General features: G+C 45.0%; 1 protein-coding gene across 1 annotated transcript; it reads right to left on the bottom strand.

The window, feature by feature from the left end:
- Positions 1 to 17,300: 17,300 nt before the first annotated feature.
- Positions 17,301 to 21,776, bottom strand: LOC142765078 (uncharacterized). Its single transcript, XM_075865646.1, has 3 exons — positions 21,526 to 21,776; positions 18,865 to 19,043; positions 17,301 to 17,550 (listed from the first exon to the last, which is right to left on the bottom strand). The coding sequence occupies exons 1-3, from the start codon at positions 21,635 to 21,637 to the stop codon at positions 17,446 to 17,448; spliced, it is 396 nt and encodes a 131-aa protein (XP_075721761.1). The 5' UTR covers positions 21,638 to 21,776; the 3' UTR covers positions 17,301 to 17,445.
- Positions 21,777 to 22,492: the final 716 nt, after the last annotated feature.

Raw genomic sequence — 22,492 nt, 5'->3', positions numbered from 1 at the left:
GTGCAACCTAGCCATTCGTAATGACGGTAGCATTTATACGCACCAAACTCTTTGCGGCTAGCTTACACAGCATCGTGATTGCGGCAGAACAGCAAGTTGTCAGCTGGCATTGGTAAAGCTTAGAACGAGGATGGCAGTGCCTGAATACGAGTCTATGATCACATCAAAGTGGTCAATACGACGAGAGAACGCCGGATTCGATCAAAATCTAGTTTCGGTCGATCAAAAAGCAGTTTCTATTCCTCAAAGTTTCCATTCTACAGCGCTCACACTGTCGTCTGTATTTTCCCCCTTCTTCACATTCCCCTTCTTTGCATAGCATCTTTTCTTCACGCTCAAACTGAGCTGCGCTAAAGCGATATCATTTCATCATGCACAAACTCGCCCAGTCAGCAGTACTTGTCTCAAAATGCAGTTTTGGATTTTAAACTATGCAATAGCTTCTGTGTCTGGGAAAAAGAATTTCTGTACATGTTTGTGTGTACTCTTATACCTGCATGTTGTGTGCACAAGAAGCTTCGATCGAGTGATCGATAAATAGCATGAGACATGCGGGGAAGTCAGCATACGGGCACTGTTCTGAGACGATGAGAAAAAAGACAGCAGGAATATTAAAAAATCGTGGTCGTGTTCAATGTCCGAGAGAACGTGAAGGAGCCAAATACGAAATCTACCACCGCCTGCACGGTTGTGTACGGCTGCGACATAACTTTTGTGAACAAGGCAGACCACGCGCTTATGCGGATGCTGGCTACCATCCAAGCATCCGCATCATTTCTTCCGTATAAGCGATTTCTTCGCAACCATCTATATACAAAACTTATAGCAGTTATACCTAAAATCATGAATATCATTACGAATTGTTGTAATAATATGCCTTTTTAATTGCTATGTAAATATAGTATGTATTTATTGTATTTCATTGCACTTGTATCTACTCCATATTTTCCCTGTAGCTCAGCAAACTACTACCGCTTAAAAACGGACCCCTGCAGCTGCTCTTCAATAGGCTCTGTGGTCCTATTTGTATATTAACAACAACCAATTCTATGTATATCACACGCAATAAACTAATTGATTGATTCAGGCTATGTGTCATCGCAGCGTGTTCGGTTCTTTTACTTCGAGTGATTCGTGAGCGCAGACTCGAAAACGCTCGCAGCCTATTTAAGTACAAGAAAATATACCACCGAAAATTAAAAAAAAAACATTTATAAACAACATAAATAAAAGATGAATGAACAGGCGTTAGATAACTAATATATACACTGCAATAGCAACTATAATGAGAGCAGTGACCATAGACTGGCGAGTTGGGGGCTTGGGACACGCCGGGGGGGAGGGGGGTTGCTGGGATCAAGTGGTGGAAACATCTAACTGACGTCAGGTAATTGGAAGCAAACGAGAACAGTTCGGGCACATGCCAATTGGCATCCGTTCGGGAGGTCAAGTGCAGGGCGGCGTTCTAACCCTTTTGTGACTCGGCCCCCGCGGCGTGGTCACTCGTCCAAGAGGCTATTGATGAGCGATCCCCGTGGTGCGTAATGCTCAAAGTGACGTCAGCACCGGATGCATTGATATGTTTTGCCTTTTGATTCTTTGGCCAACGCGGCTTGGTTTTGTCGAGGGCACGTACGTTTTTGTTTCAATTTTTATATACCGCATGTGATGTGTCAGATCTTGTCATGGTTAAATAAAAACAAAAACGAAGGCACGCATGTTATTTCAAAGGCCTCTCCCATTTCGTGGTATTCTTTCGATGCACGCACCGCAGAAGCACTGCGTCTACGTGCTTGAGTCGTAAACACTGACTGTATATGAAACAATATATGAAAAAAAAAAAAGGACTGAAATCGAGTGGGAAAGTACGTTAAAGAAATGGCTGCATTGGATCCAACATGGCCTAATAAGATGCTTGTGATTGTTATCTCTCTTTCAGTAGTCTCAAATCATCCATCGGCCAGTTAAATGGCAATTGCGCATAACTCAGTGCTAACCCTGGAAAGAATTTCACTCTACCCATGATTCATATAACCAAGGCACTTGCGACGTTTGTTCGATGGTACACTATGAAAAGATACACACCAGCAGCTTATGGCTGTTCCAAGCGTGCGCTAAAGGAGCACAAAGGCGCAGCAAGCCAGTGAAACAGATGTTCGCATTCTAATCCAGAACTTTTCCACCAAGCGGCCACGTCGTGCGCAGTTCTGGCTTCATCGTTGTTTACGACTGCAACGCGTGCGAGCTACGGCCTGTACTAATTGAAAACAGCAGGCGTTCACACCCGGACTGCTCTCTTTTTCGTCTTCGTCGCAAATAGTAGCGGGCAATATGTCGACAACTCGTCCGGGCATTCTCACAGCACGCACTGGACCACGTGTTACGCTACGCGTGGTGAATCGATGTACGACCTCTAGTTTTCATTCGAAACGGTATCAGAAAGAAAGAGAGAAAGCGCATTAGACAAGTACCGAGTCGGCATAGGCTTGAAGCAAAACGGGAGGGGCGCAGCAGGGTGGGTGACGCGCCATCTGGTGGGCGCAACGGGCTTTTCTGCGTCGCGTTCATTAGAGAGGGAGCCGCCAACTTGTGAGATAGCGAGCAAGCAGGCGCCGGGGTTCGAAGGATTGAGACTGAAGGGGGAAGTGGGCGGTGGGCTGTGAGGCATGAGCGGTGGCTGAAGTTATTATACGGCTGGCGGCACCTATGTTTTTATGACCGCCGAAGAGTGGGGTAACATTCGGCGGCACTTGGACGGTGGTGGTGCACCGAGGCAGACAACCCTTTCCTCTCGGTGCTTCCCGATGCGGAGCTCTGTAACTCAGCCGCATATTTCACGCTCGCCTTCACACAGCCCATAATTTCTCTCCTCCCTGGCCTCTTCTCCACGTGCACTCACACGCACGGGCGCGCTTATACCCTAATCCTCATCAATCCTACCGGCTTTCTTCGAGTCGCACTGTTGCCTAGAGGAACTTCGCTCGAAAAGAATGCCGACATTGTTGTGAAAAGAGGCAGTTAATCGAAATGCGAATGTACTTGAAGGGACAACTTGGCTATTGTGCGAAGAAAAATCAGTTCTATTTTCGTGTACTTATATTTCGGACAAAGGTCCAGTCTTTATCTTAGAAAGACGGCAAATATTTCTAAACACTAACGCCTCGAGTGCAGATGCACCAGCATCATAGGGTAATTCATATTCGGTGCACATTTGGCCGTTAAAGGTATTGCAAAAATAAGCAATTCGACTCATAACTTTCGCTTCACGTCAAGCGCCATCACATGCGATTTTTCGCCAGCTTGACGTATTACCCATCTCCCAAATGTACGTTTATAATGTGTGTGTTTTGTTTTTCAAAATTTTCCACCACACCCTCACTATCGACGTATTTCCTATTACCTTGTTGGATAATTCCAATAATACTAGATTCGCGGTCGCCCATAACCTGTTATTACCTGAAGTTCGCACTAATTATGAAAAAAATGAGCATTGTTTTCTCATCAATTTCATTATGGAATTCTTTATCACACAATGTGAAAAACTTAATGCATATTCATGTTTTTAAGAGAAAATTGAAAGAATCTCTATTAAATGTATAGCTGCTAGATTTTGTTAATTTTCGATATCTTGCTTTGTTTGTAAAAAAAAAGTTCGAACTGTTCCGTGACTTGCTCTTTCGTTATTCATATTTTAGCTTTTTCATTGTATTAACACAGGAGGTCCCGCCTGCGGTTTACTACCCTGGGACCTCCTCCTGCATACTTGCTCACAATTTACATTTCTGATTATAATAAAGACACATTGATTGATTGATTGATTGATTGATTGATGGATTGATTGATTGATATGTCGTTGTACTAAGTGAATGACGCTACGCAAAGAATCTTTCGCATACTGTGCTGCTGTACATGTGTAATAACCCACGGAAATTATAGGATAAGCTTCAGTTCTAAGATTTCATAACAGTAAATCACGAGTCAGTCCCAATTGAGTTAATACTTCAAGATCTCCCTTTGTATATCCAAGCCGGACTTTAATTAAAATTTATTGATTGATTGATTTGATTTATTGATTTTCAGTGCACACCAGTTGGAGTTTTTGTGCAGTATAGTCTGTAGCACCTCATGCACACCTAGCTAGACCGCAATTATAGTCTAATTCGTAAAATTTCTGAGGTCTTGAAACCCTTCACAAGAATTGTATCTTTATTGTAAAAGAAAAAAAAACAAGAATAGGAACAACAGTAAACCACACAGCCCTTGATCGGGATAGATTATTTATTTATTTATTTATTTATTTATTTATTTGTGGAATACTGCAGGCCAAAAAGGCCCAAGCAGGAGGGGCACAAACACAACCACAAGATCAGTACATGAGTGACACAGCTTGACTAAAATACATCTGTGTAAGAGGAGAGCGAGTAGAAGAGAAACATCAAAACAAAAAAAGCACGCGATCAGTACATGAGTAACACAGCTTGACTGAAATACGAATCAAGTTTCATTTGAAACAACCCATAAGTGTTCCACCATACCTCGATATTAAGTGAATGCCTCCTTTTTAAGAGTTGCGGCCCGCCTCTGTCTTCCACGAGAAAAAACTCCGCAACTGAATAAAAGAGAGCTGTGACGCGATGTTTTCTTTGTTGTTGTTGCTGTTGTTGTTGTTGTTGTTGTTGTTGTTGTTGTTGTTGTTGTTGTTGTTGTTGTTGTTGTTGTTCCTTTGTACCCAAGCCTGGCCACGGCTTGCGTCGAATATGCAACGGCACGCGATCACATTACAATTCTGAATCACACCTAGCTGATAAAAACGGACTGCCTCACAACCTTAATTAGCGTCAGTGTGTTATTTATGGACGGCGTCTCCACTTCTTCTTGCTTTTTCGAAGGCTAGCGAGCTTGTCCCCGCTCGCATCATGCATCGTGTGGCCAGCGTTCCATGAGACAGGTAAGCGTGGAATAACCAGTTCCTCTATCATTTCGTGTTGCCCCCTGCGTTGGGTGTGCAGTGAGCCGGCTGCTTAATTACCATTCAATGTCCCAGCAGCTGCTATACTGTACGTCGTGGCAAGGCAATCCGTTTTTCGTGCCAATACACAAAGACATATGATCCTGGCTTTCAGTGATGTTTGATCGTAAGTAAACATGTTTTTAAAGGTGAACATTATTCACGAACTGTATATATAGGGTGGTATGAGCGCTATTCACTCTTAGCTTCAACCGTAACCATTGATTTTTTTTTTATTTTGAAAGTGGTGCTTTACGAATACTAATAAAACCGGAAGAAAACGTTTGACTAGCACTGCTCGGAAGAAAAATGAGGGTAACACCGGTCCTCGTGTCACTCAAACGGCCATATGTTATTTTTACTGGTCTTTATTCTTATCACAGCAACACACCTACATGAAAAAATAAAACTCCTTGGTGCTATCCCAGTTTTCTAAGAAGAGGCGGTGAAACCCCGACAAAGCGAGGGGTGATTTATCCATGCGGATTTTCTCTGCTTGCGAATCCATGCTAATATCACGTGACGGAGAAACTGTTGCGTGAAGCAATCGTGTGTACAAAGGGAGCTACGCAAGTGTATCTATTATCGCCTATCCGAGTGTCACTGCGGCAATATAGATTTCCCGTTTCAAGCCGCATTTCGCTGCGGCAAATCCTCGCCTCATCTCAACCCCGAAAAGGGGTTTTAATGACGTCGTTTATGCCTAAAAGCTTGCCTCTATCTCCTCGAATGCGGCTTTGGGATGCACACTTTTTCTTATGCAATGCTGCTGGGTGGGTCTTCATTTAACAATAAATAAGTTGAAAAAAAGGGGGGGACGGATGCTAGGGTGTTGCGCTATTTGCAAATTCATTCAAAAATGCGCCATTCCGTTTCAGAAGTACGACTAGACTAATACACCATCCTTTCAGCGTGAAACAGAGATAGAAGGATAAGAGTGCGCACAGAGGGGAGGGCGGATAAGGGGGCGGTGGCCCCCTATAGTGACCTGAGAGGGAGGTTGGGGAAGGGGGGAGGGGCAAGTCTGGCCCATACATTGACTTAGTAGGAAAAGGGGACGTTTTGATAAGTCTTCGCGCCCCCCTTCCCCACCCGAAGGAAAACCATACGCACGCTTATGGATATGGAGGTTTCGAAGTGCTTTGCAAAATAGGCTACATTTTTCCACGCCGTTTTTTATTCTGCCTCTGGCGCTGTCTTCAATGTTTTATCAAAGAAGCTGGTTAAGTGAAGTGCTCAGGCATTTCGGGTCAGGCTGGAACTATACTTCCCTGGGTCCCAAATAAAACTTCAGAGACGCCTATGAAAGCGTGGTATTAGGCATACTTTCAACGAAGAAGCATTCTCGTGGTGTCAAAGAGATCAGATGCAGGAAGTGCATTCAAAATAGCGCCTCAGTTTGCGGTGAAATGACAAACAATAAAGTTTCATTTAATATTTCTCTTATCAAATAGGACTGACGCAATATCACAACAAAGCTTTTCCCGTCGTTTAGGTAAAACATCCTGGCGAGTAAACTGTATCTATCTAGTGCTTCAGTTTGAACAACTTTAAAAATTCGATTTGCCTTTAAACCTATACATATACAGAGCTTACTTCATACGTTAATTGCTTTGAAAGAGCGAATGTTTTGAAGTAGTGGAGCTTCTTGCAGGGAGGCCAGAACAGAAATTTTGGTTATTTGTGCTCTCTGTTTGTCTCACTTTCGTTACTGTTCTAACTTTTAAACTTCTACCTTCGTTTCCCTATAGTGTAGCGGAGCATTTGGGTTATTCTGGACTGGTTAACATCCCAACTTTTCTTCTCTCACCTCATGTTCTTTCTGAAAGATAGAGTCCGACACTTCCATGAGATCATGGTATTATATATACTTTCCTCATATTAGGCCTATTTTCGTGTTCTTGTTTACCGAATTTCTCCCATACATACGCGTAACTGCGCGCCGAGCCGGATAATTTCAGTAGCGTACAAAAGAAACAGTAGTTTCTGCGCAGCTTGACCACCCTGTCGTTCAGCGCCATCCGTCCGCCATATTCATTTATTCTTGCTAGGAAAGTCGCCCCATTTAAAGATTTCGATTTTTTCATCTTTCTGTAAAGCAATATTTACTCCAACGAAAGATGTAATAGCACCACCTCCGTAATGCATACTTTAGTGCGGCATGAACTTACCCAGTTCCATGGCACTCGCTCGACCATGTTGTGTTCACCGTTGTTCTGACTGGAAAGGTGGCGCTGTGGTATTCTGGTAGCGGGGCCTTCCCTACTTAGCGAGGGAGATTCCTGGTGTAGAATGCAAAACGGTATAGAGAAATTGCTGCTACGACGTGTTCAAATTGGAAGGGTAGGAGGAAGATATACATGGAAGGACAGACAGGTAGTTACATAATGACAAACTGCACGAATAAAATATATGTCCTCGAAAGTTCACTAAAGTATTGTGTATACCCTTAAAACGATGGCTAAATTGAATGTAAGCTACATACACACACACACACACACACACACACGCACGCATGCACGCGCACGCACGCACACACACACACACACACACACACACACACACACACACACACAACAGTTCACACGTAAAGATGGTTGATAGCAGGTTCAACCGACAAAAAAACTCCAACTTTCTCTTTTCGTTATTTTCGAGACGACAAAGTGTCGTACAAAAAACTGTTCACTGTCACATTGTAATTGCGTGTTCTACGGTCCCCAATATAAATGAGATGGCTGTGTTAACGCGCGGTGTTTTTTGAATAAATTGAGTACCCCTTGGTATCTGCGAGCATTCCATTCCGTCGCTATAGAGCTTGTGTGTTAAACTCGTCGTTATCAGGAGTGCTGCCACATTCTTTCGAGAATTTTTCTCATCATGATGAACACCGTAATAATTTACGTCGGAACCCGCAGTAAAGGGTTAGAGTTTATAGGTTTCCTTGCCGAGAGAGAGAGAGAGAGAAAATTTAATGCGGAAAGGCAGGGAGGTTAACCAGAAAACATATCCGGTTTGCTACCCTGCACTGGGGAAGGGGTAAGGGGAAAAAAAAGGGGAAAGGGAGGAAGAGAAGCACAAACACACACACACACACTCGCACACAGTAGTGTCACAATCGTTCAACGAGGCGGGTCGCTCGCAGAAACTTCATCAGTGCCTTCGTTGCTTTCTGGCGTGAGGCTCGATCTTTCCGACATTCCAAGATTGACTGCTCAGAAAACGGCTGGTCGTCGAGGCGAGCAAACACTGCTGAGAGGGACTGTCGCTGAGAGCTGTACTGGGGGCACTGACATAAAATATGTTCAATTGTTTCGTCATTGTCGCAATGGTCGCATGTAGCGCTGTCTCTCATTCCGATGCGGCAGGCAAAAGCGTTCGTGAAAGACACCCCAAGCCACATACGGCAGAGAAGGGTCGTCTCGGATCGGGGTAGGCCAGATGGAATAGTAAGTCGTAGGCATGGGTCCAGGCGGTGAAGACGGGTGTGGAGAAAACCGGGCGTATTCCGCATAGACCTTGCGACATCCTGCGCAAGCGTATTAATCTTTGCTGCTGCGTCGCTTCTTGATAGTGGAATAGGTTCCATCACTCCATTTTCGTGAGCATTCTTAGCTGCATTGTCGGCATGTTCGTTACCGATGATGCCGCAATGGCCTGGTAACCACTGAAAAGATATGTCATGTCCTTCGTCTATTAGGTGATGGTACAGTTGTCGTATTTCGAGCGCCAATTGGTCTTGAGGTCCACGACGTAGAGCATTGTGTAGACATTGGAGTGCTGGTTTCGAATCAGTAAAAATGCTCCATTTTTGTGGTGTCTCTTGGTCAATCCTGCGGAGTGCGCTGCGGAGTGCCGCGAGCTCCACGGCTGTCGATGTCGTCTTGTGTGACGTTCTGAACTGGATGGTTTCGGCTCTTGCTGGGAAGATCACAGCTCCTGCAGATCCTCCAACAGTTGTCGAGCCATCCGTGTAAAGTTTGACATGATCTTTGTATTCTTCGTGTAGCATGAGTAGAATCATCTGCTTTAAAGCTGGCGCCGAGAGCTCCGCCTTCTTGCGAATCCCCGGCACTGTCAAGCGCAGTTCTGGTCGGTCCAAGCACCAAGGAGGTGTTAGTATCCGTTCCGGAGGCGTGTAGACTGTTGGAAGGCACTCACGGAAAGTCAATACTCTCTTACAGAAGGAGGCACTCGGTCGATCTTCTGGAAGCGAAGCTAGGTGGTGGGCAGGGGCGCGAGCAAGGTGTCTAATATGAGCTCTAAGCACCTCCAAAGTAATGTGCACTGTGGCCGGATGATCTTTGGCGATTGCGATGGTTTCCGCTGTTGATGTACAGCGTGGTAATCCAAGACAAACTCTGAGTGCCTGGCCCTGGGCGTTTTCTATTGTGCGTATACTGCTTTTGCAAGCGTTCGTCAGAACCGGCAAGCTATACCGCAGGTACCCCAGAAACAGCGTTTTGTACAAATGCAACATCGCGTGCACTGATGTGCCCCACGTTTTGCCTCCGAGGAACTTGAAAAATTGTGCGATGGCCGTTAGGCGCTTCTTTAGAGTGGCCACGTGGGGACTCCAGCAGAGATTTCGATCGATCGTGACCCCCAAAAACCTGTGGGTCCTGGCGTAGCAGACACTGTGTCCATCGATGGTGATGGGAAATGACGTCATTGCTTCCTTGCCGAGGCTCTCACATTTTACAGCTGGCCAGCTTTAATGACTGAAGCCCCACACCAGTGTTCTGCGCGCTACTCCGATCCCTGCCTGAACTGTTATGAATAGGGAGATGGAAGTATACAGCACTTCGCTGGAAAGCGAACTGCGCTTTTAAAAGCTTGAACTTTAGCTATATCTATAGAATTCCCGAACTTTCTCTCTTTACACTACGCGCTATTTGGAAGGCTTTTGTGAACTGCAGGGCTCATATCGAACATATTCATTTTGTTTTCTAATTCCGCAGTTTCAACATCAAGCTTAAATCCTGTGGATTTTTTTAGACTCTTCGAAACAACACCCCCCGCCCCCATTTTTACTGCTTATAGTGGTCGCGTACGTTGTAAAATTTTATGGCTGCATGTGAAGAGCCATAATTTTTGCTTTTGAGTTGTAATTGAAATGGCTTTCATAAAGGGACTAATACTGTGAACAGAGTTCAGGTTTTTGAGATCACAGGAGAAGAGCAGGGTATGCCTTAGCACAGAAGTAGCCATCTCTTTTTATTACCGTTAGGTTCACTCGTATCATGTATCCTTGCAAGGTTCTATCATGCTGTGTGCCCATCGATGCGCCGAGTGTATAAGAAGTATTACAAAGAAATTATATATCCAGCTTCTTTCGACAACTTCTATTTGTTTCACCACAATCGCCTGCAGTCTAATGGAAACCCCGAAAGGGTTCCTTTACGATGTCACAAAAGTGTGATGGTGTGGTGGTCTTGGCCACGTGTTCAGCGTGCGTTTAATTGAGAGAGCTGGCACGAGTATCATGCTCCCTGGTCACAAAAAGCATATCGAGGAGCTCAGAGAAAATAAAAAACAAAAAGGCTGTACTTCACGTTTCGATATATCGCTAACTGCATAGAGGGATGATGATGACCTCCAGGGCTGTCAATCCACGGCCTGTCGCCCTTTCTTTTCCGCATCGGATCCGTTTCAGCCAGTTTTTCCGAACCTAAACATGAAATGAATTACTCTGTGTCAGGAACGAAAAAAAAGACGAGATTGAGTGAAGCCATAATCAGGAGGCCATCGAAATACAAGGGAGACGATCGTATTAAAGTTTATTGCACAGGAGATGTCTCCAAATTGGAAAGTGCATGGAAACACGTTGTTATACACGCGTATACTGCACGAAAACTTGTTGCGTTTCTTCCCTTCCTCTGCATCGGAACTTCCCAATCTGGCTGATAATTTCAACTATGCCGAGCAACTCAAGCCCTTCTTTGGTTCTCAGGTTTTCGAAGACCAAGTACCACCACGTTCCTTTCCATCAAAAGGACAAAACACGATCGTGGAAGCGAGCCTCACCACTCCCCGCTAATCTCTAATTTCCTCCGGCTATTTGAAAAAGAATTTGTCTTTTCGCGGAAAGCGCTTCGATGAAAGCGTTATACTCCCAAAAGTGAACGAGCACTCGGTAAAAGCAGAGAAAATTAGTCGGTGAAACTTTGTTCGAATCTGGCCGCGTTGGGTTGAAACAGACGCCTACCCGACGCCCTCTCCACGCCCTCTCCACTTTTCTTGCTTCTTTTTGCTCTTTCCCCCTTTTACCGCGTTCATTTCAGGGCATGGTGATTTCATTGATTTGCAGAAAGAGACATTTCTGACGAACAACTCGTTTCCACTTTTAATTTCAAGGTCCCAGGGAGCTGCGTACCAACGAAAGTGATTTTTGTTCTTGATGGGAAAATGTTTCTGTTCTCCCTTTTCTTTGATCATCTTGGAGCGGCACGTCATCAAAGGAGAGTAATTCGAGAAGTGCTGATAAGTTTCATACCCACCGCGTCTCAGCTACGCCTACTGTATAGTCGGGGACAACTTTCTGTGGCAATGAAGAAAAGGCTACGGAAACAAAGTGGGCGTGTGCCTCCGCTGAAGAATGTAGTCCCACAAATACGTCCGTGTTTTCCACGTGAAGCTAATAAAGAACAATATTGCTTTATTTCCTACGGGATGCTGGTAATAAAGAGACACTGAAAAACCAAGGAGATGATGATATGAATTTTACTTCATGAAGTGTCATTTCTCGTTCTTGCACTTCTGAAAGCGTCGCACATTTTAGGTGCCCCTCACACTCAAAATGGTTTCTCCGTCTTCAGGTGAGTGCTCGTCACCCTCCAGCTGTTCCGATGACTCGCCGAAGAAGCTGTTTTGAATTTCACTTACGAATGGCTGTGTAAACAGACGCAGCCAGTTCTATGCAGTTGTATTATTCGAGCACGGTCAGCATTTGAAAAGCGAGTCGAGCCGGACTACTTGGCGGAAGAGCACATGTGCTTTAGCTCCACCCCGTAGCTTTCCTTTCATTGCCACAGAAAGCTCTCCACGAGTGTAGCTCTAGCATGGATCCGGTACTTTTATACGCGGAACCCGTCTAGCCGAACGACAAAAAATGTTGGACTGCGTGACGGGATTCCTTGTGCATTTCACGTGAGCCTATAGCTGAAAATCTTTCACGAACCCATGGCGAAACCACCTTTCGGGTCGATTTCTCCGTGTGTCGATTCCTCAGCCATCGCAGTCTCGTGTCCACTCCTCATTTTTGTTTCAGCGTGGCGTTGGTTGGCGTATCGTAACGTCATACCACATTCACCAGCTGCTGGAAAGAAAATTTTCCAGCCCACAGTAATCCTCTAACACGGGCACCAGGCATGCCCAACACCATTATCCAGTAGGACTTGCAGCGCCTTTCTTTAGAGCATAGAGTTATGTCCATGAAGGCTTAACGGTGAAGTGCTCTATACTGCATAGCCGTACTTTGTGTGGCCTTCGCGAAAACTGTCATCATCGTAAACGGGTATTTGCCATAGAAATTGGGTAAATCCCGCTAGTATCCACTGGTTCACTCAAAAATGAAGAAGGCAGCAGTTGGCCCAAAAGATCATTGCAAAGCAAGCGCGGCGATGCAGACTTCGGGTACGTCCAAATGAGAATATATATACAAGGAAACGGAAAAGCAACTACGGCTGCGGAAAGACCCCGAAGTGATGGAAGGCTTACGCTACAAACAACGTGCGCGCGTGGCGTCTGCGACTGTGTGTGGTTAAACTCGAACCTCCTTGCGCAGAGAATAATCGTATAAACAGCCTAGCATCACTTAGCTAAACCCTATATACACAACCAGTAGCAGCAACCATATTAGTCTTCGAAATCGCCTAGTTTTGCTGTTTCAAGCCGATCGTGGCTCAATACAAGCTTCACCAATTTTTTTTTTCATTCATTTTCATTCGCACTCGAATCGATGGAATGGTAATTTTTTGTATGGCTACCTTTTTGAGTGGTCGAGAACTTGGCCTCCCATTGATTCAGATCTCGGCGCGCCTTTGTTTGCCTGTGCTCGGAGTGTTGAACTCCAGCTGCGCACAAGTTCACCAAATAAACAACTGAATATTTATAGCTTTTTACTGCCTTGCTTTGCTGTCCACCCTCACAACCATCCGACAATATCCCTCGCCGGTATTATTTTTCCTTCGCCACACCCATTTCCTGTCCACGCGTTACTCCGAAAGACGCACTCGGGTCAGTGCTCATCGAAGCGGGCACAAAACACTCGTAAACACGCACGCATGAGGCTGCAACCCGCGCGCCGATTTCTGACTCAGAGCCACGCGCCGATTTCCACGGAAAGAAGGGAGCCCGTATTCCTTCGGCCGCATCATTCCCCGTTTCCCATGCGACGCGACCCACTATCCGTGCAGCGAACTGGACGCGACAACCCGACCGCTCCTTTGTTGTCACGCGTCAGTGGTCCACCCCGGCACCAGCAAATATGTTGTGCCCATAGGCCCGCTAACAAGTCACTAACGATGCGGAGTGCCGTTGAGTCCTTAGACGGCGGGTGATCGGGTTGTCATGGCTCTGGACGATTGGAGCTAACAGTACAGCGGGAACGCGATTCATGGCGCACTTGAGGGGAACTAGGCTCCCTTCAATATCGATGAACGCGCGGACGACCCGTGTGTGTTGTGTTCCCATTGATTGGTTATCGGGAGACACTATCAAGGCGTGTTTAGTTGCTTGCGATGTGCTTGTGTGCCTCATTTCGTTCTCCCGTTTTCGCGCACTGTTTTCCCGCTCAGATACGAATGAACTGGCCAGCCTACACTCAGCGCTGCAGTTTTGCTCTTCGACACATGGTGCCTCATACCATATCACCAGTGAAACCCCCCCAAGCCTAACCACATCAACGAGCTTCCGTAAAAAAACTTGGTGAGCTCCATCATCGAGAAATAGATACTGTTAATAATAATAATAATAATAATAATAATAATAATAATAATAATAATAATAATAATGAATTGGCAGATGCCACGTACAGTGGGAATTGATGTAATGCGAAGCACGAATGAGAAATATTCATATGTCACTTTAAAATCAACACAAAGTTACGAGGTGGAGGTAAATGATGCCGTACATGACTTCCATGTCATGATTATCATGTTTGGATGTGTCGTTTACCTTCGTCATCCATTCGCGTCACGTGATACCTTATTTAGTATATGTGGAGCTAGCGAAATGGTCGCGAAAGCACTATGAGTGTGGTATGTTGTCATGTTCTTACATGACACGCGTGTCAAGATTATCATGTTTGCACCAGTCATATATTTTGTCATTCGTTGACGTCACGTAACACTAAATTTGGTATGTGTGAAGATAGCAAAACGGCCGCGAGGTCATCATGAAGGGCCCAATATATTCCGATGTAGCGCTTGAGAACGCGCACGCTGGTTACAGCGACGCTACGTTAGCAAAGCCCGAGCAATCTGTGCCTGACGCTAGGCGCGACCGGTGCGACCAGCCTCTGTCGGCGCGGCCCGACGGCAACCGGCGCGAAATGCGACGTGCTGAATTTCGCGCCGATGCGTTACCCAGACAGCACTGCGTCTTTCTATTTTCGTGACGGAGGGACGCCGGACACGCTGAAACGCGCATGCGTCAAAGCAACGCAGCGCGGCGCACGCCTGCGAGTATATAACAGGACCGGCGCCCGGCGTGGCAACGCCAGGCACCGGTCCTGTTAATCGTGATAATCTCATGATTATCACGTTTGCACCAGTCAGATACCTTCGTCATCCATTCACGTACTGTAATGCCAAATTTGGTATATGTGATGCTAGCGAAACGGCCGCGAGCGCATCATGAGCGTGGCATGTAGTCATGTTGTTACATGTCACGCATGTCATGATTTTCATGATAGGGTCTCTCGCTTGTGTTCTTCATGCAATCATGCCATAACATACAAACTTTGCAACATGTGAACGAAACCAGCGCTAGAGCTGCAGGATCATTAAATGTAAACCATGACATTCATGACAAATATGTCATGATTTCCATCTTATGACTAGTCAGGTATGTTCCTCATACAGTCATGTTATGCCATACCAAGTTTGGTATCGATACCGTTATTGAAACGACCCGGAGAGCGAAAAGTCGTAGGTGGCAAGATAGATAGATAGATAGATAGATAGATAGATAGATAGATAGATAGATAGATAGATAGATAGATAGATAGATAGATAGATAGATAGATAGATGGATAGATAGATAGATAGATAGATAGATAGATAGATAGATAGATAGATAGATAGATAGATAGATAGATAGATAGATCGATAGATAGATAGATAGATAGATAGATAGATAGATAGATAGATAGATAGATAGATAGATAGATAGATAGATAGATAGATAGATAGATAGATAGATAGATAGATAGATAGATAGATAGATAGATGCGCACAAAGTCGCCGAAGTTCGCTAAGAGATGCTTCGCACTTAATAACAGAATGGGGTATTTGCTAAAACCAGAGCCTTCAAGACAGGTGGGCAGTGCTCTTACGCAGCCCCGAACCTGACGATCAAACCCTGGCCTTCCTTAGTGCCCGTGAGCGGGCCGCCAAGCTCGGCTTGACGATCACTACGTGGGATTAGCCGGGTGGCGCGGGGTCCCCCCCCCCCCCCCCCCCCGTGTCTTCTCTGGACCAAGATAACGTTTTAATCATTACCAACATATGTCCCGTTTCTCACGTTCCAAAACCACAATACCAGTACTATGAGGCCCATCGCAGTACAGGACTCGGAAAATTCTGACCACATGGTGTTCTTTAACCTGCACCTAAACTTGAGGCCATGGGTGTCTAGCATCTGAGCTCCATCTAAATGCGACTGCTGCAGCCTGAATGGGACCCTTGACCTTTGGGACAGCACTCAAGCATCGTAACCGCTGTATCACCGCGGTGGCGTAGAAGAGAACCACCGAAGGCTCAAGGCGAGGGCCCAGGACGTCGCCTCAGCCTAAGGCGTCCTGGACTCCTTCGGAATAAAGAAGTTTAGCCCTAGACACCCAGGGGTGAAGGGGACACAGGCACTAAGCTCAGCCTGTGTGCTTGGGCAATTTCAATTTTGGTCTTCTTCATGCAACTTTTTTTTTATTTTTTTACGCTGACAACTACATTGGCTTGTATGAATTGAGAATGCCACAAGTATTCGATCGTGCTCACTCATTTTCTGTTTACGCTAGCTCATTCAACATCAGGATAGGAATGGTATTTCACATTATGTTTTTTTACCTCCCTACGTAGAGTGCCCATTTTATTACTCAAGGCTTCTCATTTTGCGATAAGTTTCAATAAAGGTCAATGCAGAGTAGACATGTGTTATTGGTTGCCTTGGCAAGTGACGGGAACTAGGTATATTGGTAATTCGGTCGCAACTCTCCAGCAGTCCGTCATTGCAGATTAACTTAACGTTTTGGGACAATGGACATCTCTAGACAATCAACCCATTGAAAAATAAAGTGCGCTCTATATGGCACACATGTTGTACACTGTAGGAAAACAAAGAAAACAATGTAACTCCTTTCAGAGCTTGTAGACTTGCCCCATACATGACTCTTTCAAAATAGTCACGTAAACTCTCCTTTGGATCCCATGACTCTTAGACGAGATATGTGATCCTATCCAAAGTGAGTTCACGGATATCTCTAAAGAGAGTGCCCCGCCGCGGTGGTCTAGCGGCTAAGGTACTCGGCTGCTGACCCGCAGGTCACGGGTTCGCATCCCGGCTGCGGCGGCTGCATTTCCGATGGAGGCGGAAATGTTGTAGGCCCGTGTGCTCAGATTTGGGTGCACGTTAAAGAACCCCAGGTGGTCGAAATTTGCGGAGCCCTCCACTACGGCGTCTCTCATAATCATATGGTGGTTTTGGGACGTTAAACCCCACTTATCAATCAAATCTCTAAAGAGAGTAGTATAAGCATTGCTTGCTAGAAGTAACAAAAAAAAGGCTCAAATGTTTTATTTTTCTTACAGTGCGGTGTTAGTGCTTTTTCCGGCGTGAATATAGCAACAAAGAAGCATCAGTTCACTTTATTTTGTTTTATTGCGGAATCTCGAAACGTCCTTGAAATTTTCGAGAGAAATCATGGACTAAATATGTACAAAAAATAGTATTTACGATTGCTTATTATATAGTAACGGTACATTAATTCACTGACGCCGGTCACGTGCCGAGGCGTCCGGTACAGTTTCTTGCAGTCGCTTGCCGACGTTCTCGCTAATGATGAAATGCTGGCTGCGGTCGTCACAACTGGAGGCCCGCGCGCAGCGTGTGAAGTCCACGTGGCACGGCGTTCGCTTGCATTGGCGATAACGTCCATTGACCAGAAAACGGTCTCCGACTGTTCGTGCGACCAGAGTTCGCGACACTGGCGATGGTCCGTCTCACGTGGCCGTCTTCCACCACTCCATCACGGAGTAGACGCAAGCCGTGAGGAAATCTGTGAACCAGTCGTGAACGACCACCTGATTGCCTCTCCTGCTCACCCTCTGAAAATGCAGAATAAAAAGGCGTCATTAGCGTCAGACTGAAATTACACATTCTCAGAGTTAACAACGCTGCCATGTCATATCAAGTACATACATATGTCTTTTTTTTTCGTTCTCAGAGACATAATTACTCTTGATCTTGGTTGCTATGTCATATTTAGTATTTCTGTAGAGCGGAAATAATGAATTTGTGGGGGGACTGGAGCACTGAGGGTGCCAAAACCTACAGTAGTCTTTTTGTTTTAGTTTGAGCTTTAGGACATAGACAGTATCCTTAATCTCCTATATCGCCAAGCCTCTACTATTTATGAAAGAGGTGATTCTGTTACTAAAAAAAACATAGTAGGATTGTGTCAGCTGTTTACCGCTTAGCTCTTGCGAAGCGTATAAGTATTGGAAAATATGTATTTGTGTGCCCACGAAACACGTTACCTTTTAGAACAGGTATACCTTGCCAACTGACTTCACTAGCTTGCATACCACAAAGTTACCAAAAGTGCAAACGCGAATGATCAGAAATGGTGGTGTCACATTATGGCCCGAAAGTGAATAAAATTTTTTTTTCGAAGTGCTAGCTGCAGCAACTTAGCCGCCAGGGAAAATTTTTGTATGCGGCAAAATTGTGAACATGTTACCCATCGTATAGACTTTTCATCGACAAAAGCACTCGCCTATTGCGCACTCACAAGCAAACGTCTCCATAACTGTGGTAAAAGGAAGCGTCGCGAATTGTCGCTCACACGGGTCCCGTGACCCTGTATTACCCAAAAGCTCTTGTGTGTACCAGCACCTCTGACACGTTTAAAGAGCCCCTACACACAACGTCTTGAAATGTCAAAAGCGATTGATTTGATCTCTCCTAGCCATGTGTGCTTTCGACGCAATTCGTGACACCAGCAGTCTGTTGTCATAACGTCATGAGCAAATAACCTCGCGACTGCTCCATATGCGGTGAATATCAGTTGTGCAATGTCTTCAACCCTGATCTGCCGTCCCATCCCACGCGATTTGCGTTTCGTCTAGCAAGACAATCGTTAGAGATCAACCTATTTCACCTCATTTTGTGCGTTTGTGACTGCGCATGGGAAGATGACAGCGTTAAGACACAAAGCGCGAAATACTGATAAACTCAACTACGTGTTTCATGACAAAATAAGTGGCGAAAAGAAGATCCTCTCTGTAGAGAGGGCATTGAAGGCGAGAAAGAAGCCAATTTTTTTGTATTTTAACTGTGGTTTAGGGACTTTGAGCTACCTGATAAACTATACATTGAAATCGTGATGTCTAACTTGAATGAGCTTTGAAAGCACGTACACTTCTCCAGTCGAAGCTGTCCGAGATGTAGCGAAGCCTTCGACCGATGAGTTTGACATCCTCCGGGCTTACGAGAGGGTCACACTGGGTTGAGTTGTCGTTGGAAGCGGGGCTCGTAGCTCCGCGACATGACGCCACCAGATCTGGCAAGCTGGCAGGCGCAGTGGTGGGGTATACGCCTGTAAACGGTAAGTCTTTCTATAGAGTTGAACAGTTCAGGAATTCATTCAGCCACAAACAACATAAATAGGACTACATATGACGGCGGAAGAGTGCAATTAGTTTGCGCAATCAAATATTGAATCGATCGATTGATCGATCAATTTTAGGGCAAAGCAAAGAAAGGACGACACAAAAAAAAAAAGTCCCAGTTCTTTCAACTTGTGAATTGCCGGGGTTACAAATGACAGTACAGTGGCTGCTGCACTAATGATAATTGAGATAATAAAGAAAACAGCTTGTAATAATTTGTTACTGCGTTTAAAACCATAACGGTATGCCAGCAGTGATACAGTTTTGGATTGTTCAACAAGCATAGCAAGGATGATTATGATGATGATCAGCCATTGCATCGAGAAATAACGTATAATTTGTTTTGTTTACAGAAAATTAATAGTGGTCCGAGGTAAAAGAAATACACTGACATTTTAAGAAATAAGGACAATTTACAAGTGGTTACAGATTTACTCAGGTTGGTTGGTTTATTAGCTAACTGCTGGTGAACATTTCCTTTTTTGTTCTTGAGTGCTCAAACTATCTGGTTAAAAGCAGCCTCCCCCCTCCCCAAAATGCACTTCAAATCTTCACACCCTTTCTGAGCAAAGTTTTACTATGACGTGTTTTTTTTTCTCGTGATCATGGAAACACGAAGTAACACAACCCCGTTACAAATCACACAGATGTGCTCTGAACTCTTTTAGCATTATGCAACATGCCTGAACAATACTTTTCTTTTATATCCAAGCATACTTTATAACATGTAGTAAAGTTCGTTATCATGCTACAAAATACGAAATCTCAGTGCATGCGTTGAAACCTTTTAAGCACTTTTCTTGAAAGTTCTGCAATCGCAATTTCACTGACTTGAAAAAATGGCAAATGCTTCACAAAGGCCCGCAAAACATTGCGACGAACGCTTAGTAAACTAGTCACCTAGACTTTTTATTCAGGATCACAAAGAGGTTTCGCATCCAGTTGATTGTAGCGTAATTTTCCGTAAATATTTGCCATTGTTAATTCCGAAACTCTAGAAGTTCCACGCTACACCTGCTTCATTCAATTATTCTGAGAGAATTCGTGATTATTGGCGTAATATTTTTCATTTTTTGTGCTGAGGAGGCTTGAATACCTTTTTTGCTTTAGCCTCGGAAGCCACTAGGGTAACATAGTTGCTACATACGAAGAGAATGCATTTGCCTTGGCGACAACAACGAAGTACAAATGCGAATGTCGTCCTGCATTGTGAGTGGTTCTACTTGCGCAATAATTCGCACGTCGTATTCAATTTACACCTAACTTACGCGTGATAAGCCTACTAGAAAAGTAGACGTTATGTGACTTGATTCATGCTTAGGCAGTGAAGACTCGTCAAAAAAAAGAATCCCCAACCCTCCTTCGAATATTTGCAAGCCATAACTAACTGTCGTGAAATGAATGAAACACGTGAATATCACCTCGCTCCGGTTATTTGACGTACAAATATTGCAACCACGTGTGATCAACGAGAAGCGTCAGAGGCAACAGCAATACGTATCAATGTTATTGTCACTTGCTAATACAGTACGCCTCTCTGTTTTTGTCGTGGACTAAAAGGTTCTAACATTTTGTCATTGTAGGTCGGCTTACGATCACTTGTAACAACGCATTTCATGTTAACCATGTGTCAATAAGTAAGTTGAATTATTCCACGAGAAGTAACTCTATCAACACCAATTTGAGTAATGCCTTGCTGAACGAGACATCTTGTATTGCCTGCTTGCACTTTTTATCAAAGCATCCCAAACATTAACGACTGCAGCGCTGGTCCGACTCTTCTCAGAGGAACCCACTTCACTAAACCCTTGTTTAGTACGTGCCTCTGTTATTTAGTAGCGCTTAATAAAATACCTAATCACACCAAATATTGTGTATTGTCGTAATTGCAGTCACGAACCGGAAGCATTTTATGATACCTTCCCGATAGTTGTCTTTACTACTAGACGCACAAAATTTCAAGGGAACGCTCACAAACTTATCACATATTACTATACAAGAAAGATATCCACTAGCTTTAATAAATATTCCGTTTAATTTTGCAAATCAGTGACTGCAAGGCTCACCTTTTAGCTAGTGCATTCTAAAACATAAACAGGACTTGCTGATGACTCATTGCTCATGTGTAGTCCAAATGTTGACTTGCTCTAGTTTTGCTGATCGTGACGTGGCAGACAGACAGACAGACAGACAGACAGACACACGCACACACACGCGCACACACACACACACACACGCGCGCGCACGAGCAAGACGAAACACAATATCAGACTTGTTAATTAGCATTGTGCGCACCGCAGCCCTGAAATTCTGACGAAGTAGTTTTCCCATTGATGGTATCTGCACATAACCTACATGAACTTTCTACTCTAGTCTGGTCAGCCATCTAAGAGTGAAGACATTGTTTACCTTCAATTTGTTCTCCGGCGACACAGCTCTCCATTGCGAAAAAACTAGCATCAGTGGCGGCACCTTCTGTCACACGAGCAGCACACACGTTGCATATCTTCACGTATCCCATTTTGAGTTCACGCTGCCAACACCACGCCGAGGCCGTCACACAGTCCTCGCTTCACCGGGAGGAGCACGCTCGCATCGCTCTAACTCGATCACGTACGGCGGCACCACGACGCAGGCAAGGGCGATCCGATCTCGATTGTAACCGCGAGCGCTGTGAGGGGAGCCATGCGCCGTTCTCGAGTGACATCACGCTGTTCCCGCTCCGGGAAAGGAAACGCCCGTCGCGGAGAGGAGGAAGGCTCGCGCTCTCCCGGTTTCCCCACAAACGCCGGGAGGTCAATGTTACAACACTGGAGCGGCTCTCCGACCAGCGCTGGTGCAAAATTGTGAGCTGGCAAGAGGCAGTCACACTTTCTCTTCGTAGGTTTAGCCCAGGTCAACGATTCAAATGATTAAAACGTTGCAATACTTATCTAGGGAAAAAAATTCGTGCAAGATCAAAACTTGAGTGCTGAAGAATTCTTAAAGCAAATCCCAACATTAACGGAGTTTTTTTTTTTGCTGTAATAATCAACGTATCACGCATACGTTTAGGTTGAGGCCCTGCCGCAGTGGTCTAGTGGCTAAGGTACTCGGCTTCTCACCCGCAGGTCGCGGGATCGAATCCCGGCAGTGGCTGCTGCATTTCCGATGGAGGCGGAACTGCCATAGGCCCGTGTGCTCGGATTCGGGTGCACGTTAAAGAACCCCAGGTGGTCGAAATTTCCGAAGCCCTCCACTACGGCATCCCTCCTAATCATATGGCGGTTTGGGGACGTTAAGCTTGGCATAGCAATCAATCAATCAACGTTTAGGTTGATGTTTCAAAATGCTGATGATTAAAAAGTACGAAATATCATACTCCTGCCAAAAGAAC

The sequence above is a fragment of the Rhipicephalus microplus genome, chromosome 6, assembly GCF_043290135.1.
Source record: "Rhipicephalus microplus isolate Deutch F79 chromosome 6, USDA_Rmic, whole genome shotgun sequence".
NCBI lineage: Eukaryota > Metazoa > Arthropoda > Arachnida > Ixodida > Ixodidae > Rhipicephalus > Rhipicephalus microplus.
Note: the sequence above shows the minus strand (reverse complement) of the source record. Positions and strands in the feature narration are given on the sequence as shown.